We start from the raw sequence: 18,505 nt of genomic DNA, 5'->3' as shown, positions 1-18,505 counted from the left end.
GGCATATTTTACTGTTTTTCTGATGTTTTATAGACCAAACAATTGATTGGTTAATCTGGAATTAATCGCTAATGAAACGTATTTTTTTATAAAAATGTTTTTGGATTGGATTATTTTGAGTATTTGTAATTGTATTTGCAGTATTTGGAGGTATATAAGAAGTAGACATATTCACCGTGACATCACCCATTGGTTTGTGGACTGCCATTTTGAAGCCTCGAGTTCGGCATTTTGTCCGTTGCCATCTTGGTTCTTTTGCAACCATAAGTTGCAGAGGGGGAAGAGGGTGGAGCTAAGTAAAACAACGCAGAGTAAGACATTTTTCGGCAAACAAAATGTTAGAATTAACTTTGATGAAGTGAAAACACACAGTGAAAGGGTTAAAGTTGTAAGACGAAAACACGGACAACTCCCACACCGGACAACGCCGTGGTAGTGACCTGTCAATCACAAGGTAGCCCCGCCCTAAAGCATCCCCTGCTTTATGGTCTATCTGACTCTAAATGGGACCATCATTTACTAAATGAACATCATGCTGTATTGAAGGAGACTTGAAACTAGAGATTGAGACCATAAACTCATGTTTACAATGTTCAAAGGCTCATCTTCTCATAGACTTCTATACAATCAGACTTCTTTTAGCAACCAGAGGAGTCGCCCCCTGCTGGTTGTTAAGATAGAATAAAAGTTTAAGGCACTTCAACATTGGCTTCACTTCTCAGACCCGGAGGTTGCCCGCTGCTTCTACTTTATAAAATAAAATTTCCTGTTGCACCAGGCTCTGTGATCAGATATTCCTGGCCCAGTTTGAAAGGAGCCTTGGACTCCTGCATCCTGAAATAGACCCTGACCTTTCCACAGCGACTGGTCCGTTAGGGAGGTGCGAATCTGCTGCCTGTTTGTTTTGAAAGATGAGTCTTAAAGCCGCCGCCACACACACACGCACACGCACACGCACACGCACACACACGCACGCACAGTTATTTCTGTGCTCTTGGCATCTCTCTGTTGGCAGAAAAGTTGGTTTTCACTTGTGCGAGTGGAGCACATAAATGCACAGACACACAGGGAGGTCAGGAAGTGATGGACTCAGCAGATTAATCTTTTGCTATAATTGATCTATTCTTGTAATTGGTCTCTCCATGCCCCAGAATGCAATCTGCTCCAGTGACCCACTTCTCTAGAGTCAGCTCAGTGTCTCCCCAGGGTGCTCGACACATCAACTCCGGTCCCCAGCTTCTCCTCTTCTCTCTCTCCTACCAATTAAAGTCAGACGGCAGACCAAACCAGCATGTGAAATGACTGAATCTCTTAATGTAATGTAACTCCTGCCCCTTTATTTTACCCAGAACAGCACCTTTATTTGGCTCCGTATGGGTCCTAACTTTCCTCTCTTTATCCAAGGTATTAAAAAAAAGGGTAGAAGTGCTTGTTTTACTCTGTGTTCTGCTGTTTTTTGGTTATTTTTAGCATTTATTTTCATTTGTATATATTTTTATAGTCTTAAACCTGCCATATTTTTTTGGCCACTTGTTTATGGGGCACTTGTTAGCAAAAGTTGCTTATTTCCACATCCAACAGTTACAGAGAAATATTATCATTCATTGGAGTCGTGTTTGTGTCCACCTGATGAATGTAAGTCCAGTATTCCCTCTCTTTTAGCTCTGCTTTTGGTCTCTACCAACTCCTGTGGGAAATATGTCTCTTAAGCTGCTAAATGCTCCACTGTGTTCATCAGCTAGTCTCTAACTGTGCCTGTCTGCTGCTTGCTGCTGAGCAGGCAGTGTACAGTGGCGTTTTACAGCTTTTTCCTCTTAAAGCTTTCGCCCACTGCGGCCGATAAAGTCTCTATGAGAGCCGTGAGAGTGAACCAAAACAGTAAAGTGGGTAAAAAATGAGCTGAAACTCACTGTAACGCTCCATAAAGCCGAAGGGAGCTGCAGTCAGTTCATCACTACAAGCGACTCCTTTCACATTTTCATTTCATGCATTGTTGTTATCAGAAAATTGATTATAAGCGCTTTAATATTTGGATTTTTGATATTGCTTTAACTTCCATCTGAACAGTCAATTAATCACTTTTTAATTCTTAAAACTCTAAATATTTTTGTAAACATGAGAGTAGTTGTCTTACAGGTTACCATAACTTCTTCTTGGATGTCTCCGGCTCCAACGGGAGCCTGGGAAGTTTAGGAACAGAATAACCCTGCAGTAGTTTAAGCTTCTGATGGCAGTTGGAGGGAGTTATAGAGAGCTTTCATTTGACTTGAAATACTGTAACCTCTGTTGTGGAGGCACTCTGCTCTAAGGCCTCGTTCAGACGGATAACGGTTAAAAAAGGAAAACGCAGCCTCATCTTTCTTCTTAATGAGACCACTGTGTTGGCACCGTGGCAGCGCTGCTGCAGAGGCTCTGACTAAAGTCTCGAGGTTGTCCGGTGAAAATGTTCAACTTCAGCAGTTAATCATAATGCATGCCAATCAATCACATGCAAGTATACCCTCTAGTTCGTAGTGCCCGGTATTGCTTGAAATTATTTGATACCCGTGCCAATACAATACCCGAGTCTCTAGACTGATCACAAAACAATACTTTTTTCAGTATCCTATAGGGGTGGGTGATATGGCCAAAATCTTCTATTGCGGTATATGTAATTATATTTCATGGTAGCAACATCACAATACAGTTATTGTTCTGTAAATTCAATTAAAAACCATACCGTAAGTAATCACATTTTTAATTTTTTAATTTGAACTTCCCTACAAACAAAACCAACTGCCTCACATGAGACATCCCTTGAGTTAAAGACCCCAAACAGTAAAACTAAAATTCTTTCACAATGGAAGCATTTAAGGTCAATCATTTCAGTGTTACGGGTTTTAAGGTTAACAGGTGCAAATAAATACCAGCCTGAATTCAGTCAGTGCAATATAAAAACTCACACAAATTTGTATTTTAGATAATAGCAAAAAAAAAAAAAAACATTTCTTTTCCTGCAGGATTTGCTCAACTTTCATTTCTGTATAAAAGTATAAAAGCTGACAAAACATAATAAACTACAGTGTGCAAATGTCTGGTAATCATGCAACCAGAGTTCATCCTCATCTTGGACAAGCAAAAAACAAGCAGCTTTTTTCTTCAAGAAATGTATTCATGTCTCATATAACGTATTCAATTATGTTTGTCTGACAAATAAGATTGTCTTTGGTGGTTGAGACACTGTGATGAACTCTGAAAAGATGATCTTTAAACTGTCTTCTGACATTTAAAAACAGCATTGATTGGCATTATGAGGGCGCCATAATTAAAGGTCAAAATCTTGAACTGAAACAACACATCTGATTTATAAGAAACCTAGTGGGATGATGCATTTTGGCACGCTTGTGTTTAAATTATGAATGTGGTGTGTGTGGGGGACAAGAGCTGTCAGCAGTTACTGTGGAGTCGACTGAAAGAGTAAACTGTTGAACATTAGAGGCGACTGTGAGGAGTCGAGGGTGAGCAAACTGTGTCTCCATGTTGCTGCAGACGCTGTAAGTCAAACATCAGCAGTTAATGAGCGAACTTCTGATGGCTTTTCATGTTTTCTGTTCTCAGAGACCCTGGAGCCCTCGCCGCCGACTTCAGCCCAGATCAGATATGGTGAGAGATTAAACCTGACACACTAACACACACACACACACACACACACACACATACAAATCCTCTATATTCTGGAAAGACATAATTCCTCCCATCAGTATTTGTGTGATGTCAGCAGTTCTGGCTTAAAGACTGTTTACTTTTCTAATAAACACTTTCAGTAGTTGATCTTTTTTTGTGTTTATGGTGGAAATCAAAGCTGACCAGACTGTAATTAGCTTTGTTGGTTTCTTTCTTGTCTGTTATTTGATCCAATAACAGTTTGCTCGGTGAAGTCTGAACATCAGAGACAACCTCGGTTCAATAACTGACCTCATAATCAGACTCCACATCATTTTAAAGTCGACGTTTTTCCCTCAGCAGAACTCACAAGAAGAGAGTCATTTTCAAAACAATATTTATCCACAGTGGGAAATTATGGAGGCCACAAGAGGTTATATATATATATATATATATATATATATATATATATATATATATATATATATATATATATATATATAGACGAGATATATATATATATATATATATATATATATATATATATAGACGAGATATATATATATATATATATATATATATATATATATATATATATATAGACGATAGATTAGTAAACTACTTGTACATGGATTGCTAAACTGAGTGCAACTCTTTAAAGGGTATTCTGAAGTAAAGCTTCTGGGACATCCATATGGCTTTCAGAATAAAAGTAGGGAATCATATTTCTTATTTTTTAAAGTTTTTAAGTAACGTAATGCAGCATTTAACTGTCATGCTAGATACGGTAAATGAAAGCATAGACTAATAACCAGTCAAATGTAGAATATGCTATATTATCCCATATGCTGTATTCAAAACAAGCGAGCCGTAACATTTCAACCAAAACAACTTGGGCTGTCAATCGATTAAAATATTTAATCGCGTGATCGTCCATAGTTAATCCCGATTAATCAATTCAAAATGTACTTTAAAGGGAGATTTGTCAAGTATTTAATACTCTTATGAACATGGGAGTGGACAAATATTCTGCTTTATGCAAATGTATGTATATATTTATATATTATATTTATTTATGTTGATTGACATGCTGTCTTCAGTTCACTGACGGCAAAGTGCAGGAATTAAATGTAAATCAGTCAGATGATGTGTTAATCCTTCCAGTGATGTTCATTTACTTCCTCTTTGTTTACAGTTTTAGTCCATAACGCCATCCCCTTTGTTGGATTTGGTTTCCTGGATAACGCCATCATGATCGCAGCGGTAAGTGAATTTATTCACACAGTGATGAAAAATGAAATGGAATCTGAAGTCTTCGTCAAACATCACATGTTCTTCTGTCTACCTGTTCTTCTTGTGACAATAACAGCGAGTCTGGATGAATATCTCACCTCTTTCTCCTCTGTTCTCCAGGGAACACAGATTGAACTCTCTATCGGAGTCACTCTGGGGATCTCCACCATGGCTGGTAAGAGCATGTGAGAAACAGACCAGGAAGTCTGGAGTCGAGTCACAATTAAATCTAATCTGACTTTGGATGCGTCTGAAACTCCACACTAACATGCTATTTAATACAATAAAACAATTGGTGAGATTTTTTTAGTATGTCTGAAACCTTAGTATGAAACCAGTAGTACATTCGTTGAAATATTAGCGTATGCAAATGCTAGACACTTCGGCGGCATACATATCCCACGATGCAATGCGGTAGTGGTGATAATGTCCATAACAGAAGTTGACAGACAGTTCTGTAACATCAATAACACTTACATTTAACTGTAAAGTATCGTGATAGTACTGAATCAGGAGATAGGTGAATCGTCCCAGCCCTACTACCTTATGACCACATGAAGTCCATACAGATGTTATTGCTTTTCTTCAGTCTGGAAGTCACACAGTTTATTCCATCAGCCATCACCGTTAAGACATTTGTATTACTCGTATAGTTCAGGTGATGATGCCACCAGTTGTATAAAGTTGCACTGAAATATCTTCTTTACAGTTGCAGCTCATCAGTTCTCCTGAATCACGTTGCAGTTTCTTGCAACACAGCCTGCTGGCGTCATGGTCTGCTGTTCTGGGTCTCAGTTCTGGTCTTTATCACGCTGTGAAAACCGTCAAGGCACTGGAGCTCGCCTCCTCCCCTCTCCTCACCACTAGATTATTCCGTTTCCATGGATACTTGGCTCCAATTTCTTCTGCAAAGTGCAAATGAAAAAAAATGGCTCTAGATCAATAGCTCTGCTCTGACGTCTTTATCCATGCAGGCACTGCTTTATATCTGTGTCATCGTCATCCAGCCTGCAGTGATGCTCAATTAACTCATTCCATATTTTTTATTTTTTTATTAGAGACAAGATCTTTCCCAGCTTTTATTGCTGACTCCCGTTTCATCACTGTCATACACAATCAGTGTCAGAGGTGCAGGTGAAATGAAGCATTGTATTTTCACCCCTCCGTCGGCAGCGAGGAGTTTTTCTTTGAAGACGTCCATCTGGAGTTTCACTTCCCTTCAGGACACTCTGCGTACATTCAGCTTCAAGCATGGTTGGTTTTAATGCCTCCAGAGATCCGCTGAAGACAAAACAAACACATACTTAGCACCTTTACAGTTTTAATGGCCGGGACACATATTTTTTTTTTTGCCACATTGTCAGCAATCCCCCATGAGAATCCAAGCCGCGGCGTGAATTATTCATAACTGCCAACTATTGTTGATGTAGTACATTAATTGGAATAGTTGTGAAGCTGATTCTGCTGACGGTAAAGCCGTGAAGGCAGATGGAGAAGGAAGCTGACTATAGTGTCTTCTTGGTGGTTTTCCAACAGTGCTCTTTGATCTGTGAAAACTTTTCACACCTTCTCTCTCACTCCTACTGACGCTCATCTCCTGCTTTGCTGCTTTGATCTATTGTTTGGGCTCCTCGCTCTGCTTTTCATCTTTTTCGAATATCCAGAGATTTATGTGGGCCACTTGGCACTGCAGAGTTTAGGTGTATTCAAGTATTCGTTCTGGTTGTCGTTTGTGTAGGTGAGTTTCTTAAGTTTTCCTCAAACGGGGGCATGTTGGAGGGACGACACTGGCTCTGCAGGTGGATTACAGCCTCAACAGCAGCCAATTAATTGTCCCGTTAGAATTTGACTTCAATCATCCATTCATCTATTTTTGGGGGCGCTTTCACAAGCCAACATTTAGTCTGTTTTAATCCATCTCTGGTGCGGTTTGATTGTGCCATTGTGAACGCAGTAATCATACTGACAAAACCCAGTTTAGTAAAAACGGCGTAAGTAAATCCACTATCGGTCGACCTCTACTCTAAAGGGAAGCGTCCACAGGAGCCATCCTGATCAATATGCTTGAAAAGATAAGTTCATACAACGAATCGTCTGAATGCAAAATCTTTATAGCTGTGAAAGGTGAAAAGTCGTCTGTCAGAGAGAGGGACGAGGTGGGATTTGTACAAATGGGGACAACATTTCACACTTTTTTTTTTGACTTCCACCATTGGAAAGGTGTCAGGGACCCTCGTGACAGTTCTGTCAACCTCAATCTTGTCAGATTTACATCGTCCCGTAAAACACGCACACCAAAGTGTGGACGTCTTTCGGATGTTTTGATCCCAACAATCTCAGAGGGGAAATGAAATGGATGGAAAGCTGATGGTTGCAGAAGATTGTCTGTCAGAATTAAAGTTAAATTAAACATCTAGAACAACTACAAACAGACAGACTAGAACATCCCAGAACGTTTCTTTTAGTCTCTAAAACTCCTGATATTTGGAAATGAATAGATGACCTTTTAAAGTATTTTTGATGAACACCTAACATGACACTCGGATGTGTTGCTTTGGCTCTCTCAAGGCTTTCCTGGGATCTGCTGGTTTAAAACCGCATATTTTCCCCTAAAACATGCCGTTTTTGAGTCCTTGAATTTCCACCTAGACCTTAAAAAAGTCATGAAAGATGCTACAATTCATTTTAAAAAGTCAGTAATATCCTTCATTTTATGTGTTGCATTAATTATTTGTCTCTATGTATGTTTCATCAGAGAACGGCAGAAATCAAAGTGTTTCCCTCTTTTGTGTTTTGCAGCTGCGGCACTGGGGAACCTGGTTTCAGATCTGGCAGGTCTCGGGTAAGCGAGCAGCATCATAAACCGTCTCTGACGGGTCTGTTTTATTTTAAGGTAGATGTGTGGAGTCTATTGAAGACGTTTCAAGGTACTATCGGTGTTTATGCTGCGTTTTTAAATTTAAAAGTAATGAACTGAGGTTTCTTTGTGTCGTTGTTTTGCCGTGTCTGATGGTTTTTTTCTTTCTCCTTTGTAGTTTAAAATTTGAATCCCTCCTTTCTGTCTTATAATACCTGCTGTTTCCCTCCCAGGCCGTTACATGTAGTTGTTTTATATTTTGGTGTGTGTTTGTGTTCTTCTGTTCTTTTATCTTTGGGAGAACCAGTTCGTTTTACATTCTCAACCTGAGGACATTGTTTTAAAGTGATTTAGTTTTGGATTATGAAGGTTGGATAAAACAAATGCAGGTTGTTTTATCTTTACATCTTTGTTAGAACCAGTTTGAAAATAAGTTTACCTGCTCATGTCATTAATTTAGTTTTTTATCACTTTCTTTGTGCTAATAAACTCAAGTATAAAACGATAAACAGCATAGATTGTGCAGGAGAGGTGAGAAGGGTTTATAGCAAAACCTCCCCTCCAGGTTTTACAATTCATCCTAATAAGATGGATATTTTTTTATATTTTTCTTAACATAATGATATATTAAAAAGAAGACAAAATAAAAATAAAAAACGAATTAGTAGTAATGCCAATAATAATTAAATAATAATAAGAAAAATAAAACAGCATAAAAACATACTGAGCACATTAACTGTAGCACAGCTTTTTTTCATATAAAACTTAAATACTGACAAACTGGTATTCAAAATAATGATCCTCTGTGTTTTACGACATATCATTCTGAATGGTTGTTGTCAATAAATGTCCACACAATTATAATTACAGGAATATGTGCATGTAGTCTTGCAGGTTATGTGGAGTCTCTGGTTTCCAAACTGGGGATGAATGGTCCAGATCTGACGCCCAAACAGGTGGACATGTGGCAGACCAGGGTCAGCTCTCACATGGTGAGATTCTTAGATTTATTTCAATTATTATTTGGGGAATGTTGTGTTTTTTCTCGCCAACAGCGAGAAATGACAAAGTCAGGGTGCCCTGATTTAAAAAAAAAAAAAAAATTATTTAAAGTTTATTTTGTTTGTGTCATTATGTAGCCTTCATCCATAACGGTAGGTATGAAACAAGGACATTTGCTAAAATATAAAAGAAAGCTTGAGTGGAGCAGGAAGGACAGTCTGCTGCTGGTAGAGGAGGCACATCAGAGGAAACATCTTCAGGAGAATCCACAGACCAGTCGATCAATCACTGTCAAGCTTTATTCTTGTCATTGTCACCCGCGAGGAATGAAAAAAGTGGTGTAAAATAAAATCTATCACATCCTGAGATAACGGCTTAAAAGGAAGCAACACCTGCAGCTGGTGAGCTGAAACTACTCTAGTCTGAAATTACCTCAGAAAACACATCAGAGCTGTAATTTAGAGATGCACCGATTACAATCTTCCTGTTCAGTTATGATTGTTTTAAAAGTTTGACCTGCAGATTCAATTCAATTTATTTTATTTTTATATAGCGTCAAATCCTAACAGAAGTTATCTCCAGATTCAGATTTTCTTTCTTTCTAAGAACTATAATACACAATTTTTTTGCAACTTTTCAGTATTGGAAAATTGTATTTTCATAAATGATGAACATGATATGTAGTATTTACAATATCAGAGAAGAATCTGAAAACATATGTTACTGTATATGTAGCCCTATTATTAAAAGTCTCCCATTTACTATCTATCTAAAACTATGTATTTATTTATACAAAACCTTTATGAATCAGGATCTATTTACAAGAAGGAGTGTTATATTGTATTAACTCCCAGCATCCTCCTGCCTGCTCCACACCCCCCCGACAGAGTTGGAGAAGAGCCGGTCACTGCGGTTACTCTGAGCAGCAGCATGGGAATTAATTACAACATACTGTTTATGAATATAGTTCTTGTTTTTTTCCCTGATGGACTGAATATGACTTTTAATTAACCTCGCTGGTTGCTGCTTTTATGCTCTTATTTTTATGATGTTATCTTTTTATCTGTTTTTTATATTGATGCTTTTACCTGTTTTTACCTTGTAGCACTTTAAGAATGGTTTCAAATGTAAAGTGCGTTACAAATAAAATGTGTTATTATTATTATTATTATTATTATTATTAATAATAATAATAATAAGTCGCTAAATTTGTCGCTAGCCGCTTTTTAGAGATAATGTCGCTCAGAGGGTCTGGAAAGTTGCTAAATCTAGCGAAAGACTGCGGCTTTAAAACAAAAACGATCTCTGTCCAGACGAGCGTTTTAGGGCCGTTTCAGAATTAATCTCCGTCCATACTACCACACCTGAAAACGCATATCACATGACCATTCACTTTCACTGGGCATGCACATCCAGATGTAAACAGGAAGCAGCGCTTGACATGGGAGTCAAAGCACTCAAATAATAGCCGGACTCCTGCGCATGTAGGCAGTAGCAGTATTATAAAATGCAGAATTTAGCTGCACAACTGCTGCTAGTAGAGACAACAAGGTCAGCAACGCTTGTAACTGGTTATCCATGTTGAAATTAACCGCTGGTGGTTGAGGCTGGTGGCGCCTGTTTTCTTCCGTAAAAGGTTTTCGTGATGGGGCGTGAAGAATCAGGGAAGGAAACATCATGATTGTCTGCGTCATCGTTTTCAAAGGTCTCTGTTTCTATCCGTCCAGACTAAAACTCAACCCCGGAGTTTTAAAACTAAAACCGGGTCAGCAGCGTTTTTTAAACGTCTCCGTTTTAGGGGCTCGAAAGAGTAGTGTGGACGCCAAGCATAAACGAAGCAAAAGTTATGCGTTATAAAACGAAAACGTATTAGTGTGGATTAGTATGTGTATGTGGCTGTCACAATAGTCAGCTACTGTCTGTGGCGTTGTGCGCATGACGTGAACCATCGTGCGGCAATCGGCTACATCTGAGACTGATCGGCCGATAAAGCTGAAAATTGTCCGACTCCGGTCAGCGGCCGATAGCTCGGTGAATCTCTATATTGTACTCCTCTGTATCACAGCCAACTAGGACCCTAACAGGCTACTCCTTATTTTAGTAAGTCCAAAGGAACATACTAAATCGGTTTTATTCTAGAGTTTGTCAGTAGGAGAACAAGAAGAAGGATTTTAACTTTTAACACGATGATATGACTTCTTCTCCTCCTGCAGGGTAAAGCCATCGGAGTCACCATCGGCTGCATTTTGGGGATGTTCCCGCTGTTTTTCCTGAACGACGATGACGACAAGGAGAAAAAGAAGAAGGAGAAGGAGAAAGAAGCACAACCCTGCAGCGACACAGCGTCTCACTCTTCCTAACAAGCCACTACAGCTCACCTACAGACTGGCTACTGCTGATGTCAACTTAAAACAAGTATTTATAGTTTCTCTGTCCTCCTGCTCGAGGCAGCGTTCACACTTCTTCTGTGTCCAAAACCCTCTAAAGCTGTTTGTGTAAACTGATCTTCTGATGCACCAAGCTGTGGTGTTCTCACACTGTGTGCTCCATCCAGACATGCCATCTGGTAATTCAATATGTCAGTTTAATGGGGATTCACTCATTTTAAATTCACTCGTTTTAAATTTTGATGAGGGAACTTATCACTTCTCTCTCATTCACTTTTTATTTCCAACATGGTCGGACAACACGCTCTGATGGAGCAGCAGTTATTGGTGATTGCTGAGTTGAAGCGTCTGACTCGGTATCAATGGGAAGAAGTTGGATTGGTACAACCCTAATCTCAGATCCCATCGGCCATCGGTCTAACGGCGGAGAAGCCTCAAGAGGCAAGGGGCTATATTTCTGGGGTTCCAGTGTAGCCAGTGGATATACGGGCCAAGACTTCATCTTCCGTGCGATGTCATTGTTTACAGTCCGATTAGCAACTTGAGATGCGAGACTGGACTTTGAGTTGAGAGAGGACGTCTGCGACGGGATTGTTTCACAAGTAGCCAGTTTACAAGCTGATCTTTAAACCTATAAAAATCTAAATCATCGTCAGACGATAGCCGGTGCATTTCGTCCATCTATGGAAAGTTAAAGTTACATCTCCTCTCTCGTACAATTCCCAAGTCTCCGCTGCTTCACTCAGATTAGCTCTCAATCACAGCTGTCAATCATGACGTCTCAGCCCCTTTTTATAGCATCAAATAACTAATTAAAACCAAACGTATCAGAAATAATGAATCAGCGTGATAAGAACTAGCTAAAATGACTGAAACCATCTTTGGGGAAACATTTATTTGAGGTGTACTTTGAGTTTTTAGTTTGGCTCATGTCCCTTTCACTAACATGGAGGGGGGCGGGCTTTATGAGCTATACTGCAGCCCGCCACCAGGGGGGCAATCCAGATGTTTTGGCTTCACTTTTGGGGAGCTGTCACGTCGTCCATCTTTATATGCATGCATCTATGGTCAATACTACTCAGACTACAAACGGAAAACCACATATGAATGCAGAATCTGTTTATAGAGATCAGGACAACCCTAATGAATGCATAACCTTTCAGGTGCTAGACAAAAAAAACTCAGTCTTTTGCATGTATATTGCCTTTTTTTAACTAGGTTTCAAGAATGTGACCTATCTTTTCCATTGTGCTGAGGCTCAGTGAAGCTAAATCCTTAGAAATGAGAGGATTTGGTTGTCAGTGGAAACCAATCTTAGATTTCCATCTCAGTTTTTTAACACAGAACAAATGGGTTTTGTGAACGCTGCCTCAGTAGCTCCCAGGATGGGAAGTGCTCCCCTGTCTCAACACCTTCAATACAGGGTATTAGACGTCCTTCCTCTTTCCCACAGAGGACGGGGTGTGAATCCAAAAAATCCAGTTCCCTATTCTGCTGTTTATCAGCCACCGGTTCAGAAACATCCAGGTGTGACTGGTGGTCGCTTCCCATCCTGACAGTAGAAACACAAACAGCATGAAGTGGAACACTATATCTCGTGTTTAACAGACACCTTTGACTGTCTTGTCCCTTTTCTTATTTGAAAGAACGGCACATATTTGGTTCTTGTTCTTCAGCAGACACTTTATACATTTGAAGACTTCATCTCTAAAACACTATTATGTCCATTTTGGGTCAAAAACAGTTTCTCATTACTGAGCTGAAACTGAGCAGACCTTTCAGTGATGAATATACAGTCGCTGCACCTGAGTATCGGCAGTGAGGGTCTTAAACTTTTACCAAAAAAACAACAACAAACTATGTAAAATAAAAGGAACAGTGTCCACTGCTACCTCCAGGAGAATCTTGTAGGTGTTTTGCATGAAGAACTGATGTAGCTCTATAATCAGACTTTTTTTTATTTTCTTGTCAGATGGTTTTTAATATGCTGGAAAGTCTTCAAATGTTTTGTACGGGTTGAAGCAGGCGCACGGTGGTGATACACACTACTTGGAAACTGAAGTTGCTATTTTCAGTTTTGGGCTCTACACCGATGTTTGCTCTCCAAGGTTGTTTCTGTATCTCTGTTTTTCTGTCTGCTCCATCTTTTTCTTCTCCCTTTTCTCTCGTGGACGCTTGACTTGCATCCAGCTGTCTGTGTAATTAGTGTTTTTTTAGGTCATGATGGTTAGAGTTGGGATTTGCCACATAAGTTTCAGTGATTTCTGTGACTCAAACTTTCTGTTTCTTTCTGTGTCTCTCTCACATAGACTCCCGGTGCTTTATGTGAAGCCAGTTGATTATTGTCTTCTGTTCACTGTTACTGGCTAAAATCTAAAATCACTCCCTATTCACTACTTATTTCACTGTCCCAATTTTAAGGCTGCAAACAAATGATTATTTTTATTATCCATTAATCTGAATCGATCAATTCTTTATTCTATAAAATGTCAGAAAAGAAACTAATAATTCTCCTGGGCTCTCTGACATAAGAACTCAATACCCTCGAACACAAAGATGTTCAACTTATAATGATATAAAATAGGAAATCCTCACATTTTAGAATCTGGAGCTGGAGAATATTTTCTGTTTTTGGTTTATAATTACATAATTATTTTCCTGTTGATTAACTTATCGACTAAACTAATGCGATATTTTTGACTGATATTGCGATATGACTTGTGATATTAGAGGTAATGATAATTTTTACATGTTCTCATTTTCATTGAAACACACATTAAAATGATTATGGTGTGATTTTTGCGGGTATCTGTACCAAACAAAGATGTTTTCTTAAGTCTGTAGATAATGATGTGTAGGCCAGGACATCTCTGCAGCACCACAATATTTAATTCAAAATGGTATTTTGACCATTTTTGTTCTTTAACAAATACTACGATTTCAAAATTGCAGTAGGCCATATTGCGATTTCGATAAAATATCTTCCTGTGCACTGATTCTTTTAAGCTGAACAGCCAATCGGAGTGATTTCTCTCACAGACGAGCTCCGCCGCCAATTCAACATGCTGAATCAGCCGAAAAACCTCCAACACGGGCCGACTAGAGCTGACGGTGCGAAACACACCGCAACAACTAGGCCGACGGACGCTCACCGACGGCTCCAAACTGTCCAACGGGCCGACCGTCGGCTTGGTGTGTCGGGGCCTTAAGAAACGTATTTGTGACGTGTCAAAAACATATCCCTCAAAACGTAATTCACAAAGACATTTTTAGTGTATGAGAAAGTAATCTTTAGGAGGCTGAGCTAAAGGTTTATCAATAAGGAGAGAAAGGCTGCTGTTTATTAGCCTACATATTTAAAGAATAAACTAAGGTTATACTGTTACACACACATTCAATCTGTTTACTCTACAGAAAGTTCTCTAAACTCTGGCGTCACTAGTGGGACAATATAAAAAGCTCGCCTCTCGTCTTCTTCACATGATCTGTTCATATCAGTGCGTTTCTACTACAGAGTGAACTATTGAGTGTCTGTTATATAGGAAGTAGTGAATGAGTGACTGAGGGAGTGATTTCAGACACATCACTCTGTTTTCCATTAACCCTCGACTGGCTTTCACACGAGCCTGTACACTTTATTTTCTACACACGTCATAAACATATGGAAGGAGAACAGGAGTTATTTTCACGCCTTGAAAAGTTTGAAAATTGCCAAAACTTTAAAAATCTTGTAATAATGATTGAGATGTATTGCTGTTATTTAACAGATTGTGATGTTTGCTGCAGGGAGGAGAAATGTTCAGGATCAGGACACAAATCCTCAAATCAAAAGGAATTAAGGGCTGGGTTAGTAAAGACCTCCGGGTGACGGAGATGTTTGAACAATATTTTAACGAGTGTTTCGACTCGGCTGCAGAACATATTTCAGTTTAACTGTAAAAACCTCGAGGGGAATTTGTCGTAATAGAAGAGAATGAGGACAACGAGCAATATACAATCTGTTTGAATCATATAAGGAGTAACTAATTAATAAGTAATAATAAATGATGCTGTTTGTTACCGTGGACAATCTCAACTTGTATGTTTTTGTATCATATCATGTTTTTATTGTTTTTCAAAGAGCATGAAGGTTTTCTTCAGGCCTGTGTGGTGAGCAAATTTTTATTTCCCTCTGAAGAGAAAAGATATTTAAAGGCTTATGAACAAAGTATGTAATGTGTTTCAAGTCCGTCAGTTAAAGGAATGCTGTGTGGTGTTGCCATCTTGTGGACAGTCTGGAACAGCAGCTGTTGAGCACTGATCTGATTCATGTATGTACTATATAACACCAGTGATGTGGAAGGATTGATTATACAGAATGCCTTTTGCAACATAATGTGCAATTGAAACTAACTAATAATAAATCTGGGAGTGTTTACCTCTGGCTCCGCAGGTGATCCTGAAGCTCTTGTGTCGCCTCATTCATCGTCGACGGCGACGATGTCGAGTCACATTCAGGACACAGTTCATCTTAAAGGCTCTGAAAACACCTTTTCTCAATCAGTTTCTTACGTTGAACGATGGGATCCTACAAGAAAGCGTTTAGTGTTAAACTCTTAATATATACTAACTTAAGATGGTTTTTTTCCACATTTAAGCTTTGATTGTTGCTTATTTAATCATAATGTTATGGAGAAACATTTGAAACCACGTTTTCAGGGGCATTACGATTTGTTTATGATCATAGTGCTGATGTGAAACCCACGTTTTAGTACCGTTTACAAAGCAATCCAAGCCTCAAAATCAGCTGAAGTAACAATAAGCAAAACACATGCTGTTTTCGAAACCACATACTGCATACTACTGAGGAGCGCAGTATGCAGTATACAGTACATACTGTATACTGCGTTCCTCAGTAGTATGCAGTATGTGACAGTTAAAGTGATGTATTTAGCAGTATGCTAGACGAGGCTTAAGCCTTCAAACCAGCTCTTAAAGCACAGGACAAAAAAACTAACTTGTACCACTATTACAATATTATCAAAAAATACAACTTTGATTTTGTTGTTTATGTTGTGCTTGTTTACTTTATAAGAAAGAAAAAAAGTAATTTAGAAAAATGATCTTGGCAAAACTTTAAACAAAAACATTACAGAACCTGTTTTTAAGTCTTAAACACAGGAAAACAAACAATTTAGATCAGATTTATAAAGTGGATCACCAGAATTATTTTTTTCTCACTTGTCTCTCAGAACTTCCGTATTTGTCAGTAATATTTAAATATTTACTGAGTTTATTAAGGGATCAAAATGTTTTCAATATCTAGCTGTTGGACTAAAGTTAAACTGTAATCTATTTCACTAAGCTCACAGTCAAACTAAATATTTCTACTACTTCAGTCTTGTGAAATTAAATGTAATTGAAAAATGAAACTTTGATCTAAAACATTAATCAGAGGTATCGAACACAGTAAGAAAAAACAAACCACAAGTGTCCTCAGTCATCAGATGCACATCATATGCTACGATTTTATTATTTAGCCAAAACAGCTGGTATACATAGAAAATAGGAGACAGTTAGTAATTCAGGAGTTGAACATTAAACATAAGGTACAGGATTCTCTGAGCCAGAGGTAAAGAAACAGGTCGGCCCAGTAATAAAACAAACACAACAGGTTGCCAGTACTTCTAGTACCACAGACGGGACTGTGTGTGTCACAGTAAGAGACAATTCTGATACCTTCTGGGTAATGAAGCTAAAATCTAAAGTGTCCGTCTTCTTTAAAAACGTAATAAAACCTGTTAATTATCTGCTCATGTTTTTCACTTTATGAGCAAATATGACTGAAATAAGATGGAAATGTTTCTCAGCTTTAACTGTTATGATGCGTTCAAGGCTGGTGGGAAATTTCACTATCTGAGTTGACAGTTTAAACGTTTTACATTCATGTGCCGTTTTGATAAAATTAAGTAAAACAAAAGGAAACTTTATGTCAGTATGTAGTTGAGCGGTGATTATAACCAAATTTATGTTTCCATCGTCCAAGTTATTACCCAGAAACCAGAAATAAGGCTCAGATTAACAGGTTTTATTTATTTTTTTTAACCCCGTTGAGGAACATTTGACTATATGTTTGACATTATCAGAAACTACATTTTATGTCTCTGTTCCATTCATAAATAAAGATGTAGTTTAGATCAAATCAAAATCAGACTTAAGGGCAGAAGCAAACAGTTCATCCATGTTAACCTTAATTTAAATTTTACAACTTTTTGAACTTTAGAGGAACAAATGAAAAAAACATTAGTGTACTTTTCAGAAGGACAATGAACTAAACACTAAAGAGCATCATGTGCATATATTCAATTGAACATTTTTGGTTCTTTGGGGCCTTAATACTGTACTTACTCTTAGTCTCAAATGTTTTCCCTTTAATCCCTTCTGCCAGCTAGGGTAACTCGAGGCTGTTTGAGTTTCGCAACCGTCCTCCAAACTCTCTGTGGCTCTCAGGTTTTAATAATATTTGTCTTGGCTCAGCTGTTGGGAAAAGGAGGTCATAAAAGTCTTAAGTTTTAGCTCTGATCCAGGACTAACACACTGTATGATGGTCTTGGATGGCCATCTCTTGGATCTTGGGACATTTCACTCAATCATTGGCTTTTAAAATGCATTACAGGATGGAAGTTGAAAACACAATGTGTCATTTCAGTTATTTATTTGTTAAATGTTCGTGGAGAAAAAGTAGATGCATCAAGTGATAATGTTACCCAGATTAATACAGCACCTCAGTGAGAATAAAACACAATAAAAGAAAGAAACCCAGGGCATCATTTAGCATATACTGTTGGGGATTTGGCAACTTGTCTCAAAGTAAGGGCTAAACGTTAAAGGGCAGGGACACACTGACGGCTGCTTTCCTTACAGCTCAGAGACAGAAACAGCCTCCACACACACCGAGGACCGGACTACTGATTCTTTTTGTATCTAGAATGAATTTCAAATTTCTCGACACAATTGCATTTTCTGTTACTAATGTGATGTGACTCCTAATAATCTCTTTTCTAATCCTCAGTGTGCGTTAGCATCACACACAGTTACTGAGTCCTCGCAGGCTTCGAACATTCGGCTTCATACGCTTGTTATCGCGTCAGCTACACGATTGTATTCGTTAACCTGCGCTGGAAAATGAAAAAGGATATAAAACAGACAGGCTTCAGTCATCATACAGGGTGTCAAACTGCTGTCACACAAAATCTGAAACATTAATGATCCCTGTAGGGAAACACATCAGATGATGAAACGGCATCTAAAATGCATTCTGGTCCAGTAGAAGCAGACCAACTGA

General features: G+C 38.6%; 1 protein-coding gene across 3 annotated transcripts in view; it reads left to right on the top strand.

Moving 5' to 3' along the window:
* The window catches only part of tmem65 (transmembrane protein 65), a 32,414-nt gene extending 16,790 nt beyond the window's left edge, over positions 1 to 15,624 (top strand). For all 3 annotated transcript variants that reach the window (XM_074612509.1, XM_074612508.1, XM_074612507.1), the window contains 6 exons: positions 3,598 to 3,642; positions 4,838 to 4,905; positions 5,056 to 5,110; positions 7,735 to 7,777; positions 8,679 to 8,784; positions 11,008 to 15,624. In XM_074612509.1, coding sequence (XP_074468610.1) covers positions 3,598 to 3,642; positions 4,838 to 4,905; positions 5,056 to 5,110; positions 7,735 to 7,777; positions 8,679 to 8,784; positions 11,008 to 11,154 — 464 coding nt within the window. In that variant the 3' untranslated portion in view covers positions 11,155 to 15,624. The remainder of the gene's footprint in view (positions 1 to 3,597; positions 3,643 to 4,837; positions 4,906 to 5,055; positions 5,111 to 7,734; positions 7,778 to 8,678; positions 8,785 to 11,007) is intronic.
* Positions 15,625 to 18,505: the final 2,881 nt, after the last annotated feature.

Source organism: Sebastes fasciatus, chromosome 17, assembly GCF_043250625.1.
Source record: "Sebastes fasciatus isolate fSebFas1 chromosome 17, fSebFas1.pri, whole genome shotgun sequence".
Classification (NCBI taxonomy): domain Eukaryota; kingdom Metazoa; phylum Chordata; class Actinopteri; order Perciformes; family Sebastidae; genus Sebastes; species Sebastes fasciatus.
This window is presented reverse-complemented; position numbering and strand designations above follow the sequence as displayed.